The sequence below is a fragment of the Rhodofomes roseus genome (assembly GCF_022264815.1).
Source record: "Rhodofomes roseus strain CIRM-BRFM 1785 chromosome Unknown C8Q71scaffold_13, whole genome shotgun sequence".
In the NCBI taxonomy this organism is placed as follows: Eukaryota; Fungi; Basidiomycota; class Agaricomycetes; order Polyporales; family Fomitopsidaceae; genus Rhodofomes; species Rhodofomes roseus.
The window spans coordinates 887,123-900,292 of record NW_025952969.1 but is presented as its reverse complement, the minus strand read 5'-3'; the positions used below and the strand labels follow the sequence as shown (position 1 = coordinate 900,292).

Below are 13,170 nucleotides of genomic sequence, written 5' to 3'. Positions count from 1 at the left end.
CCGTCCGCACGTGAGCGATCTCGCATCGTCATCATGGGCAAGGAGATCCCTTATATTTAATCAGTACTTACCTATCTCAGCAGATTTCTGACCGTGAAGTATTGCATACATTTTATATACATGCATAGGGTATCTACGCAGATCATGGATGATGTAGAGCCAATGTAGAGCAAGCGTAACTCACGGACAGCCCTAACAAGTACAACGTATACCTACATCGCTCAAGCGCCCACGGCCTCGGCGGGGAACATCGATATCAGATTCAATAAGTAAGCAGAGGCCGCCAGCAAAAAAAATCAAGCCAACATTGGCCAAGTAATGACGAGGGATGGGATTTGTACGAATGAATTCTCAAGGCTGTACTCTTCAGAGTAAGTGCGGTAAGTACTCAAGTACTCACAGGCTGAGTTTGGTCGACGCTGTCACTGGGCCAGGCAGCCACAATGCGATCTGATTGTGGATCTGGTAGCGTAAGTATCGGCAATTGCCGTCCCCACAGCCCGAAGCATCCCCGGTCCTCGACCCTCCGTCACGACCACCACTCATTCAGGATCGTTAGTTGCTGAGCTGCAGTCCGAGTATTCTTGCGAGACAGTAACAATATCCCTCAGAACACGCATATGATGGCCGAGAAATGTACGTCGACACGCCTGCAGTCGTGTCTGGGCATACTGACTCGTACCAACTGCCGCAGCACAATTGCAGCATGCTGCTGCATCTCGTGTGCCTCTCATCAAATCACCTAGTCTGAGGGTTCCAAGAGCGGTCTGTTAATTATGATACGGCTACAAACATCGGTCTGATTCGCCATTAACGTAGGTGGAGCGTCCACCGGACATTCATCCTCTGCCCGACGATGTCTCTGCATACGTGCGCACGACCGAGCTTTCGCCAAAAATACTTCATCTGAATGTTGTTGTCTGGAACAGTTTGTATATCCTTTCACACTTGAACCGCACGTAATCCGCCTCGAAGACTCGCGCAGATCTACCCTTGCCGCTCACGCAGCTCGACGCGAGGCGTACCTCAAGTCGCGTGCGGAAGAGAAAGAGCGACGGAAGCGCGAAGCTCTTCGTCGGATAGCCCCTGGATTTGAGCCTCAGGGCACACTGCTGGTCCCTACGAAGCGACAGTCGATAGGTCCCGGATCGTCACCCGCTCCCCCGGATTCGCAGAGCGGCGGTACAGGGCATACACACACGAAGTCGGTCATGGAGGATCTTGTAGACCAGCTCGCTGCGCTGGATGCAGAGCATGAGCGAATCTGATCTTCCCATGCCCCACAGGCGATGGTTGTTGCGAGTACTTTGTCCGCTGTGTTGATGGACTCGATTTCCTGTCGCGTACGTGTGATGTAGACGTTCTGCGACATATGTCGAATTTCTCGCCTCGCCGGTATGCACGACAGGGCGTATCGGTATGTGGTAACAGTGTGACCTGAAAATGTATCACCAGCGAAGCTGAAGAGTCTTTGTAGGCAATCTCGGGTTTTGAGGGACATACAAGGATGTCTCACTGACTTGTCCCAAGGAATACATGCTCCAATTACCCACTGAAACACGTCCGACGACACGAGCTGAAAGGCCAATTGACGACTTCTCATATGAAGGTTCACGGTGTACACGGTGTGCCTCCGTTCAGATGACCTTCGTCGACGCGACAGCACGACTAACGTTAACCCTGTCGATACCGGACGCCTGCATGGACAATCTTGGCAGCACTCTAGTAATATGCCGGGCCCGCTGGTCATTCGACAGGTTGTAAACATATCTCCGGCGGCTACGTCGTTTACTCGCACCCCGCCGCAAGGGCACGTCGCTGTAGCAGAGGGAGATGTAGCAGTCGGCGAATATCAGGCTGGTCCACAGGAGCAGATCGTGCTTTGACTACGTTGTGGCGAGTATAGCGCCTGCCTCGGACGGTGATGATATGACTTCAATGATCTTGTTCGTCAAATGTCGCTGTCGTGCACCCGTAGCGCATACAGGGTGATCACAGAGGAGCAGTGATAGTTAATGATTGATCACAGGAGACAACAGCGTACGAGCATATTACAAACAAGGACGATAAGAAAATCTACGCAGACACACTCGTCCGGATAGTATCTGCACACGACGCAGTCCGACTCACTTAAATACAGGGAAGGTATGAAACGGAACAAACGCAGCAAGGCATCATTACTCCTCCCGTATTTCCTGCAACGACTGAAGGTCCGTCGTCGTACTCCTCGCTCGTTTGGCGGGCCCAGGTCGCTCCGAGTCCACCGATTCTTCCTCGAGAGACCGCTTCGAAGCCGACGACCGCTGGCTGGACTGCGCTGCACTGCGCTGAGTAACGGCGGAACACTCGAACTCAGGCTCCTTGAATTGATCGTTGGTTCGAGTGACTTTCGCCCACTCCTCGGCTGGCTCGCAGAGAGCATCCCAGAAAGCATCGAACACCTCCACGTGATTCGAAAGCGCTTCGTAGGCATCAACGTTAGGTGCTGCCACCGTCTTATTTCGCGCATTGTCCTTGAACGGGTTCGTCAAGTTGGGCAGTGCTTCATGGGCAACCGATCGGGCTCCTGCCAGGGCACTGCTCGACTCCGACTTGAGGTCAATGACAGGCTCGACCGCGTGGTAGTGTTGTTGGCAACTTGTAGCGAGGCGTCGAAGAAGTCTGCCCAGTGGAGTGTCCTGAGCGACTTCGACGGCTGGTCTGCCGCTACGTATGGACTCGAGCTTCTGTGCGCCACCAACCTCTGCCTTGTATTGGTCACCCTTCTCGACACCTTGCTCCTCGTATAAGACCAGCATGCGCGACAAGAGTAAACTTGGAATCGTCGTCAAGCTGTGCTTGATGAAGCGCAAAGACATCCAATTGAGGACATGAATGCATGCTTCCAGATCATCCGCGACCTCGTGTCTCTTCCCTGGATTGCGGAGTAGCCGCGCAGACATAAACTGCCACGTACCCTGAGAGTGGTAGTCAACATTGAATCCTCAACCTCATGTTCGACGCGACATACCGAGCGAGCTGGACGTAACACCGTCTCGAGATACTTCTTTTTCTTGCATAGGTCCCAATCGATGAGAATGCCTATAGACCGCATTTTACCGTTCTTGTCGAAGTAGCGGAGGATGAGAATGTTGCCGGCACTGATGTCTCGATGAAGAAGTTCCTTCAGCTCCCACGCCTGTCTGTGCCCTGCGCAAGTGATAAGTAATAGAGTCAGTATCGTACATTCGACAGGACAACACACGTACCGTAGAGCGCATGCCATATCACCTTGACGAGTTCGTATGGACTTTCATGTTCGTCAAGCGGTGCACCAATCTCCTTGATGGCGAGACGATAGTGCTCTTGTGCGGGGGCACTACACCCCGTCCTCTCATCTTTCGGCAAGAACGCCTGCGTACATGTCTTCTGGACGCCGGCCTCATCCTGCACGACCCCGGCAGCCAGAGGCGTTGGGACGTATCGCACCCCGCCTTTTCTCAGTGAATGCAACACCTCCCCTTCGTACAGCGAGCTCTCGATACATGGTCGCCAATAGTCCTTGAGAAACACCAACCGTCGATGCGACACGTCATAGGCGACGTAGCCTCTCATTCCTCGCCCAGTCGGGGAATCCGTGGCAGAGAGGTGCCTGCCGACGATGAAGCATAACTCATTCGAAGTCGCCGCAGCATCGTTCGGCGCCTTCGGTTCGTCGGGTTCGTAATATTCGTCGGCGATCGGTTGCATCTCCCGCTGGTTGATCAAGTCCGTGCGCCGCATCGTGATCTTGTACACCAGCCAGCCAGGCTTATCCAGAGCGGCACTGCGATAGGTCTTGGCCGCGTCATTGCTAGTTGGACACGATCTCATGGCGTTGATCTCCTCCTGCGTTGCTCGCACCACCGACGGATCGAACCCGCGCTGGGCTTGCGTCAGGCACGCATATCGCCATATGATCTTGTGCAGCAAAGAGGGATCCTTCTCGAAGTCAATAGCCGTCGACACGATTGAACCGGCGCGGTCAGAGCGAATGACACGGGCCTGGCCCTTGAAGACGTAGAGCGTGAAGACGTGCAGCCGGTGTTGCCGCCTGAACAGCTTCGCGACGTACTCCCCGACTTGCCCGAGTGCGTTGTCCCCCGAGTCGCCAGTACGAATGAAAGGCTTCGGTTTTGGTTTCGGTTTCGGTTTCGGCGGGTCACCGTCGTCGGTAGAGCGCCCCTTGCCCTTGTCTACCGCAGCGGATTCCTGAGGGCCATCAAGATCTTCGGCATCGCCGCCGCCATCCTCGCCGCCGTCCGCAGCCTTCTTGCGTCGGCGGTCCTTCTTCGTGACTCTCTTGTCCTCGAACCGCAGTGCGCAGTTGTTGTGCGCTGTCTTGATCTCTACGAACAATGAGATCCATGCCCAGCGAGTGGCCGCACGCGGGGTTGTCAACTCAGGGCGGATGTAGTCACGCTGAGCGTCGTCGTCGACGGGGTAGAATGAAACGTCGACCTTCAACTTCTCGCCATAGTCTCCTTTATCGCTGTTGTCAGGATTGTGGCTCGTGTTCTTTGCCACCAGCTTGTCTTCACTAGGGCAGTGATCGAGGATCGGTTGTGCAACCTTGCACTGCTCATACGCACGTCGTTAGAAATATCCTTGTAAACAGAACAGGTAGACGCACTAATTCATCACAGATAATGGTCTCTTTCGTCCCCAGTAGGACCGTATTGTCCATGACAGGGATCTTGTTCGCCAGCTCAGCTGGCATATCCGGACCCGGCATGAACAGCTCCAGAAAGCTATCAAAGTCTATTTCGCTAATTTTAGAGTGCATCCCTTTGGCGTATTGCGGGCGTTGAACCGCCAGACTATTCTTCCCGTGGACGGCCTTGGCTGTGTGGGTCTTGTTGGAACTCGACGCGTGTACGGGCGTACTCTCTATCTTCGTTCCGTCGGGTGGTTGGGTGTTAGGCGGCGTCGTAGCACGGAGGGACGCTGTAGTCTGCGAGCGACTGGCGTCTTCACTGCACTCACAGTTAGCACATAGGCAGTCGAGCACTCCGTAGGACACTTACGAGAGAGGAGCGCCGTCTGCGTCTTCAGCCGACGTCGAGGCTCCGGGACCACTGCCACTGTTGTCAGTCGAGAAGGCCGTCACGGAGAGCACCGCTGGACTTACGTTGGACGCGCTGAAACGTCAGTACCGGATGGGCTCGGCGACCTCCTGACACGACACTCAATTCAGAACTCTAGGGACAAGGAGAACTTGCTACTCACGAATGTTCAGCTTGGGAAGCGGGCGGGGTGGTGCCACCCGCGAGGCTAGGTGCAGGCTCAGGCGAAGAGCACATCGGAGAAAGAGGATGAGTCGACTTACACAGGAAGGGTGCGTCTGCCTCGGTTTTTAAGTCAGTGGGCCACGATGTTTAACGGAGAATGTTCGCTTCGTGATTTCCTAGGGTTAGCATTGTCCTTGCTCATGGAGATGGATAACTTGCCTAATTTGTAGGTATCCTCGTGTCTTTTAGATCCGGAACCGTTTCGCCGCACGCAGAGCTCACCTAATGTGGCAATGGTTCGAGTGAAGGCGTGCGATGTTGGGACGAGAACAATGCAGGTTCGCAAGATCTCCGATTGATGTGGCTCCGCCACGAGGTAGCCACAGCGTTCATAGGGCGGATCGGATCAAACACTGAAACAGGTGGGTGCGACCTTGTTCCCAAATAAGTACGGACTTGGTTGCTACTTCCAACTTAGGCTTGCGTTGTGCTGCAATGGCACAGCGCGGAGGCCGGGCCATGCATGGCCATGCACTGCTGGCTTCAACTCCCAGCCCAGGAAGTGCTCTCGAGTGCGTTGAACGTTGAAGTGGATAGTGTGTCTCACGCTCGTCGAAGACTACTGGCCTGATAGATTTCAATTTCCAGTGTCCACGTCGGGCAGGAGCAAAAAAGGCATCCCGCCCACGTGGTCACGTTACCGGGTCGTAACGTGGCTGCTGGCACCGGCGAGGCCGGGCGCTGCCGGGCAGCGCAGTGGCCACCTCCGACTCGCTCCGACCTCGCGCCTGTGGCTGCATCAATCGGAGATCTGAAGAACCTGCATTGTTGAGTCCCAGTTCATCGCAGGTGCTCTTGATCGATTGGGATCTTTGCAAACTCATGAAGTATCTCGGGATTGCATCACGTCCTGCCCGCTCAGTAAGTCAATTTGCTGTTCACATGTGAAGTTGAGCTCACCGTTTGTAGGGAACGTGGCAATTCATGTCTGCCAGGCTTCTACAGAACCCCGGAAAGAAACACGAAGTCGCAGACGACATCGAATCCTTCATTCACGTCTTCAACTGGATGTGTCTCCGCTTTGTCAAACATAACCTCACTTGGAAACCCCGCCTTCTCCAAATGCATGTTGTGCATATGTACGAAGAGCAAGAAACCATGGTGGACGGCGAAAAGAACAAAGAGGAGATCGGGGGCGAGGCGAAAGCGACTCAAATGCTCTATGGTGCCCTGGCAGTCGAGCTTACAGATCCGGAAACACCCCTGGGCGAACTGCTTGACGAGCTCGCTTCGCTCTGCCGCGAACACTATTTGACTTTCAAGCCCAAGCCCAAGCGCAAGGTCAAGCCTCTGGCTGCCCCTTCGGACGAGCGATTGAGACAGAAGATGCTGGACTGAAGAGCCCGTTTCGAGCGACTCTGAGGGAGAACACCCGATGGTGACGTCAGTAATGGGTTCTCAGACGCTTTCCACACACAGGAAGGTCTACAACGCTTTCCGCCGTGCACTCGACAAGCCAGAGGCCGAGTGGGACCTTGTCGCTGTCATTCCGGATTAATTCAATCACCCTGTCTTCAAGAATTCCGCCATGAATCTGCGCCGAATCGAGCGTTCAGGCCAGCTGTCGTCGGGCTCGAAGCGACGACTGGAGGGAGAATCGGCAGATATGACGAGGCCTGGCCCTTCGAAGCGCATGCGGAGCGCGACTATGGGCCTCGAGTCACTAGAGGAAGAAGGGTCTGTTGCCCTACACGCGGGTGGGCAGTAATGTTGTTGTGGTGTGTTGTTATGTATACTGCATATATGATTGTCTGCGTTCTTCAAGTTGTCACGGCAACCAAGTCTGAATGCGCGTGTAAAAGTGTGTGATGAGAGAGTTGCCGTCCATCTGTCAGACTGGTCGATTGCACTTGACTAGCTGTACATAGGGTCACCGGAGCACGAGTTGTTTGCTTCGGGGCAGCCACATCATCGACGTTCATGGGGCGCAAGCTGGGCTCACAAGACGGCAACAAGGAAGGAATCAACCACGAAAGCAAGTTCAAGGTAATGCACAAAGGCACCGTCCCGGCGCAACTCCTGCAGATCGACTCAGATACTCCCTCTGCGAGCTTCGTCTCGATCTCTCAGCATCAGTATACAGCGTCGAATCCACGCAGGCATCGCAGCCGAATGCCACCCGTAGTTGAATACAGGGGTGCCCAACGACATATCAGTACCGATATCCTTCACTCGCAACGCATACAAGGCGACCGTAGAGGAGCAGTAATGACGATCATTCATGAAGGGAGAACAACATACTCAAATGAGAACAGTGAGAACTTAGGCGACACAGAGATACTCGTCCGGGTGCCTAACTCTCAGTGATAGCGAAGGGATGAAACGCAACAATCACATGAAGGCCTCTCTCGTTCTTCTTCCAACGACTGAAAGTCCGTCTTCGTAGTCCTTGCTCGTTTGGGGGACTCAGGTCGCTCCGAGTCCATCGATTCTCCCTCGTGAGACCGCTTCAAACCCAAGGACTGCTGGCTAGAGCGCGATGCGCTGCACTGAGTCACAGTAGAACCCTGGAACGCAGGTTTCTTGAACTGATCCGTCGTGCGGACGACTTTCGCCCACTGCTGTGCTGGCTTGCGGAGAGCCTTCAAGAAAGCGTCGAAGACTTTCTTGTGCGTTGAGAGCGTTTCGGATGCCTTGGCTGCAGGTGTTATCGGGATCTCGCCCTCTGAGTCGCTTGAAGACTCATTGCCATCGCCGAATGGGTGGCTGAACTCCGACATGCCATCGTCAACCGGGAGATCACCTGTCAAGGCACTGCTCGACGCGGAAGTGGATTTGGTCATGGGCTCGACCGCGTAGTAGTGTCTTTGACACAGTACGGCGAGGGTCTTGAGAAGCTCGCTTAGTGGAGTGTATGGGTCGACACCAACGGCTGGCATCCCGCTGCGTATGTTCGCTTCCTTCTGATGGCCACCAATTGCTTGTCCATTTGGGTCATCGTCCTTGAATCCGTACGCCTCATAGGTATGGAGTATTTCCATCTTGAGTGCCGCAGACTTGTTGGTCAGTGTGTGCTTGATGAAGCGGAAGCAGATCCATTCCAGGACATGGACAAATGCTTCCAGGTCATCCGCGACCTCGTGTCTCCTCCCGGGGTAGCGCAAAAGCCTGGCGGACATGAACTCCCAGGTACCCTGAGACAGAGAGTCAGCTCCTAATCCTCGACTCATGACCGACACCACGTACAGAACGACCTGGCCGTGACATTGTTTCGAGGTAGATCTGGTATCTGCACATTTCCCAATCAATGAGGAGGCCTATAGCCTGCTCTTTCCCTCTCCTATCGAGGTAGCGGAGGATGAGGATGTTGCCTGCGCTGATATCGCAATGAAGAAGCTTCTGGTCCTGCCATGCCTGTCGGTGCGCTGTGGGAGGACCACACGTCAATAACAGATGCACGTCAGACTGACAAACATACCGTGCAGTGCGTGCCACATAACCTTGACGAGCTCCTTGGGAGTCTTGTGCTTGTCAAGCGGTTCACCTATCTCCTTCACGACGAGACGATAGTGCTCTTGCCTCGGCGCATAAAACCCCGTCCTCTCATCCACCGGCAAGAAATCCTGTGTACACGTCTCCTGGACGCCCATCTCATCCTGCACGATCCCGGCAGCCAGAGGCGTTGGGACGTATCGCACTCCCACGCTCCTCAGCGAATGCAACACCTCCCCCTCGAACAGTGAGCTCTTGATACACGGTCGCCAATAGTCTTTCAAGAAGACCAGCCGTCGACGCGACACGTCGTAGGCGATGTAGCCTCTCATACCTCGCCCGGCCGGGGAATTCGTGGCAGAACGATGCTTACCGACGATGAAGCACACCTCGTCCGAAGTCCCCACACGATCCTCCGGTATGCTCAGTTTTTCGGGTTCGTAGAATTCATCAGCGATCGGTTGCATGCTCCGCTGGTCGATCAAGTCTCCGCGTCGCATCGTTATCTTGTAGACTGGCCATCCGGGCTGATCCAGAGCGGCGTCGCGGTAGGCCCCGGCCGCATCGTTCATTGCTGGACAGGATCTCATGGCTTCTATCTCCTCGACCGTCGCCCTGGTCACTGTTGGATCGAAGCCGCGCTCTACTTGATTCATGCAAGCATATCGCCACAGGACCTTGTGCAGCAACGATGGATCCGCCTCGAAGTTGACCGGCGTCGAGACGATAGTACCGGCTCGGTCCGAGCGAAGAACACGAACCTGTCCCTTGAAGACATAGAGGGTGAAGATGTGCAGCCGGTGCTGCCGCCTGAACAGCTTCGCGATGTACTTGCCCATGCACCCGAGTGCTCTTTCTGCCGCTTCGCCAGTACGAACAAAAGGCCTCGGGGTCGGCGGGTCACCGTCGTCTGTAGCGTGCCCCTGGCCCTTGCCTACCGCAGCAGATTCCTGAGGGCCATCATGGTGTTCAGTATCGCCGCCGCCGTCCTCGCCTCCGTCCGCCGCCTTCTTGCGTCCGACATCCTTCTTCTCGACTTTCTCGTCCTCAAACTCGAATGCGCAGTGCTTGTGATCCGTCTTGACCTCCACGAGCAATGAGATCCACGCCCAGCGCGTGGCCGCAAGCGAGCCGATCAACCCAGGGCGGGTGTAGTCACCCTTCGCGTCGTCGTCTACGGGGTAGAATGAAACATCAACCTCCAAATTCTCGCTATAGTCTTCACAATCGCTGTCGTCAGGATTGTGGCCCGTGTTCTTTGCCACCAACCTGTCTTCGTTAGAGCAGTGCTCGAAGATCGGTTGTGCGACCTTGCACTACTCGAAGGCACGTCATTAGGAACAGCATGGTAAGAATAACAACTACACGCACCAGTTCATCACAGATATTGTTATCTTCTGTCCCCAGTAGCACCGCCTTGCTCATGCCCGGGATCTCCTTCGTCAACATAGTTGGCATATCCGGGCCCGGCATGAACCGGTCCAGAAAATCATCAAAACCCAACTCGCTAAACATACGGCGCATGTCGTTCGTACTGCAGGCGATGACTCGCCAGGCGATTCTGCTCGTGGACGGCGTTGGGTGTGACTCGGAAGGTCTTGACGGAGGCAGACGACGCCTGTACGGGCCAAGTACGGGCGCACTCCGAGTCTGTGTAAGCTATTCAAGTTGGTCGTTGGAATGTGGCAGGTTCCCAAGATCTCAGATTGATGTGGCTCCGCCACTACGAGGCTGGCACTGACACGTGTTTGGGGTTCCAAGTAAGTAGCGGCCCACTGGTCACAACCACCACTCGGCCTTAGCCTCCTGTATCTGAGGGGGCTGCAGAACTGCAATTCTGCGAGCAAGCAACAAAACTGAAAAAAAACCATGACCGGGAAACGTACCTCGACACCCCCGCAGTTGTGTCTGCTCATACTGCCTGACTGGCGCAGCGCAATCGCAGTATGCCGCGCGCTGCCTCTCGTGTGCCTCTTCTCAAATCACCCAGTCTGAGCATTCCAAGGCCGATCTGTCAATTGTGATACAGCTACAAACAGCAGCCTGATTGCCTTTGACGTAGGTGGAGAGCGTCCACCGGACTCTAGCCGATGATGTCTCTGCATACAGTACGTGCGTACGACTGAATATCCACCAACAATACATCGTCTAAATGTCGTTGCGATTTGTTCCTCGATCCCACCGCTGAGCCTACAGAAGCACCCGTTACGCCCCCTCTCCACAGGCGTCGGCCTCACCTGCCTCGTGTCTATCCTTAACACGCTAATTCGGTTGTCGCTAGGGCCGTCGCGTAGACCCACGCGCCGCGCCGCGCAGAAGGTACGCGCGTATGCGGAGCAAGTCGCGGATGTCGTGCAGGCGCATGAGAATGTCCATGCGATGTGCTTCACGTCGAACCCGGCAGCGGAAGATGTACGTGGCGAGCAGTAGCACCAGGCGGGGCGCATGGACCCCGCAAAGCTTGATGGAGAGTATGACCTGTTCTTGGGGACAAGCACACGCAGTACTTGACTACGTCCGCGGTCCGATGTCGTTCATGGTGGACATGGAGAGGACGCTGAAGGGGTACGGCATCGAGGACGAGAGGGTGCATCTGGAGCTGTTCGGGACGGATGGCGTTCCGAAGGCGCAGAGTCAGCAACGTAGATCTGGGCGGGACGAATGGACGTAACGAGATCGCATATATCAGTAGATACCTCAAGCACATGTATCATTACAACACCGCAATGAGGTACTTCCCCGCTCTCAGCCAGCTGGCCCCTGCAACGCTGGCCGACCACTTTACGTGAATCCCGACTTTCAGTTGTTCGCCTTGCCGGCCATCGCGTCTTCCAGCAAGCTGACTGCCATGTCCGCCGATCCCCATGAGCTCTCATATCCGCTGCTTCCGTGCCTACACCACCTCGCAGTCAATTAATATTGCCACACCAAATCACCGTCATACGCACCCATAGTCGAACACCATCGGCACCTGTCTGCCGTCCTTCTTATCCGTAAGCCACTCGACGTCCAGCCTCAGGCCTCCGTCTCGTGCTGGCCTCAGCCCGCAGCCCACTTCGACGATCAGGGGCCGGATATCATCAGCTGTCGGGGCTCGCTGCGCTCGCACCTCCGGCGGCGCGAGTTCCGGGCAGAGCGCCAGGCAGCGGTTGAGGATGTCCTCCGTCGTCTCCGGCCTCACAATGGGGTACCTGTTCACAGAATCAGCACACCATGCACGCGTGCCGCGTGCGTACTGTGACTTACCAGTCGTCCACGTCGCGTGTACCGCCCAAAATAACCTGATGCCCGCAAAGATAGCAAGTCAGATACCCAACTTCAGACGGCGTGTACCGAGCTACTTACATTCCCGTTCCTCCTCGGGATGAGATACGTGTCTTTCTCCTGGCTCTCCTCAAGCCCCATAGCCTTCTCGATCCACGGTGCATGTACGAGGACGCGCTGCCCTCTGACACTGTGCACTGCCTTGTCCTCTACACCGCCCAGTGTACGCGCACCCAGTCCGGTGCAGACAACAAGTGCGTCTACGGGTCGCTGAGCAGCTTTTCCGAGAGAGAACGCGTCTACACCGCCCTCGATGATCTGGTTGACGTGCTGGACGGATCCACGTACGACGACTCCGCCCCGACTGATGAAGCGTGCGAGGAGGTAGTTCAGATACGGCGTCGTGTCGATCGTGTACGTGTCGAATATGTAACCCGACTTTGCCTTGGAATGCAAGGACTCTTGTGGGATACGTTTTGGCTGCAATTTCCAACCTCTGAGTCAGCACTCCAACGTCATTCAAAGGGTCACTGTGACCTACCTGGAGGAGACTTTCGTAGTTTGTGGGGTCGATGTCCTCGAGGAAGTACTCGACAGACGACAGGCGGCGGAAGCAACCTTCCGCGGCACCGCCAGGAGCAGACAACTCCAGCATGACCTTGAGGGTTTCCTCACGAATGGCTGCATAGCCGTAGGTCAGTGCCACCTGAAGAGAACCGGAAGCTGGTTTCGCGCACATTTCTGCCGAGGGTCATCTCCCATGTACATCACATGGTATGCACCCTGATGTGTCGTTGAGCATCTCTAACCAGTGCTTTATGGGTTAGAACTCACCGCCCATGGACTGGTGTACTTGATGGATCTCGGGTCTGTAGGGAGCGACTCAGCGATTATAGATACGTCGTGGCCCTTTTCGAGAAGCCTGATAGCGGTACTAAGACCGACAACCCCTGGTACAGTAGCGTATCAGCGTTGACTACAGCTCTGTCGATAGTCCTAATATCCGTACCTGCACCCAACACGACCACGTTCTTGACAGTTTGTGTAGTAGACATACCTAGGCTATTACTGGAACCAGCTGTCACAGCGGATTGCCTGTTTGCCCAATCCACTTGCAACTTGTACGCTTGTTTATATACGAACATATGCCTCCGCTCGTTATCTT

At 55.2% G+C, this 13,170-nt stretch overlaps 5 protein-coding genes across 5 annotated transcripts; 2 read left to right on the top strand and 3 right to left on the bottom strand.

Moving 5' to 3' along the window:
* Window positions 1-623: 623 nt before the first annotated feature.
* Window positions 624-1,268, top strand: C8Q71DRAFT_859042 (uncharacterized protein; the record flags this gene model as incomplete). The annotated part of the gene is made up of 4 exons (XM_047927585.1): window positions 624-636; window positions 695-765; window positions 820-870; window positions 930-1,268. 4 exons carry the CDS (start codon window positions 624-626, stop codon window positions 1,266-1,268), a joined length of 474 nt encoding a protein of 157 aa, XP_047777846.1.
* Window positions 1,269-1,972: 704 nt separating this feature from the next.
* C8Q71DRAFT_118720 (uncharacterized protein) lies at window positions 1,973-5,047 on the bottom strand. The gene is made up of 5 exons (XM_047916371.1): window positions 5,046-5,047; window positions 4,652-4,989; window positions 3,249-4,596; window positions 3,011-3,189; window positions 1,973-2,957 (listed from the first exon to the last, which is right to left on the bottom strand). The coding sequence occupies exons 2-5, from the start codon at window positions 4,802-4,804 to the stop codon at window positions 2,178-2,180; spliced, it is 2,460 nt and encodes an 819-aa protein (XP_047777845.1). The 5' UTR covers window positions 4,805-4,989; window positions 5,046-5,047; the 3' UTR covers window positions 1,973-2,177.
* A 697-nt stretch (window positions 5,048-5,744) lies between these two features.
* Window positions 5,745-6,647, top strand: C8Q71DRAFT_849042 (uncharacterized protein; the record flags this gene model as incomplete). The annotated part of the gene is made up of 4 exons (XM_047926691.1): window positions 5,745-5,821; window positions 5,898-6,039; window positions 6,099-6,170; window positions 6,219-6,647. 4 exons carry the CDS (start codon window positions 5,745-5,747, stop codon window positions 6,645-6,647), a joined length of 720 nt encoding a protein of 239 aa, XP_047777844.1.
* Window positions 6,648-7,439: 792 nt separating this feature from the next.
* C8Q71DRAFT_849041 (uncharacterized protein) lies at window positions 7,440-10,265 on the bottom strand (the record flags this gene model as incomplete). Its single annotated transcript, XM_047926690.1, has 4 exons — window positions 7,440-8,443; window positions 8,496-8,674; window positions 8,728-10,057; window positions 10,113-10,265. 4 exons carry the CDS (start codon window positions 10,263-10,265, stop codon window positions 7,610-7,612), a joined length of 2,496 nt encoding a protein of 831 aa, XP_047777843.1. The 3' UTR covers window positions 7,440-7,609.
* Window positions 10,266-11,138: 873 nt separating this feature from the next.
* On the bottom strand, window positions 11,139-13,060 carry C8Q71DRAFT_871088 (D-amino-acid oxidase; the record flags this gene model as incomplete). Its single annotated transcript, XM_047928332.1, has 8 exons — window positions 11,139-11,634; window positions 11,690-11,932; window positions 11,988-12,022; window positions 12,087-12,485; window positions 12,547-12,686; window positions 12,743-12,788; window positions 12,840-12,955; window positions 13,015-13,060. 8 exons carry the CDS (start codon window positions 13,058-13,060, stop codon window positions 11,541-11,543), a joined length of 1,119 nt encoding a protein of 372 aa, XP_047777842.1. The 3' UTR covers window positions 11,139-11,540.
* Window positions 13,061-13,170: the final 110 nt, after the last annotated feature.

Coding starts and splice junctions, on each gene's coding strand:
- C8Q71DRAFT_118720 (XM_047916371.1), bottom strand. CDS start 4,804: ATGCACTCTAAAATTAGCGAAATAGACTTTGATAGCTTTCTGGAGCTG. Junction 4,597..4,651: donor CCATTATCTGTGATGAATTA/GTGCGTCTACCT, acceptor GCGTATGAGCAG/TGCAAGGTTGCACAACCGAT. Junction 2,958..3,010: donor TGTTACGTCCAGCTCGCTCG/GTATGTCGCGTC, acceptor TACCACTCTCAG/GGTACGTGGCAGTTTATGTC.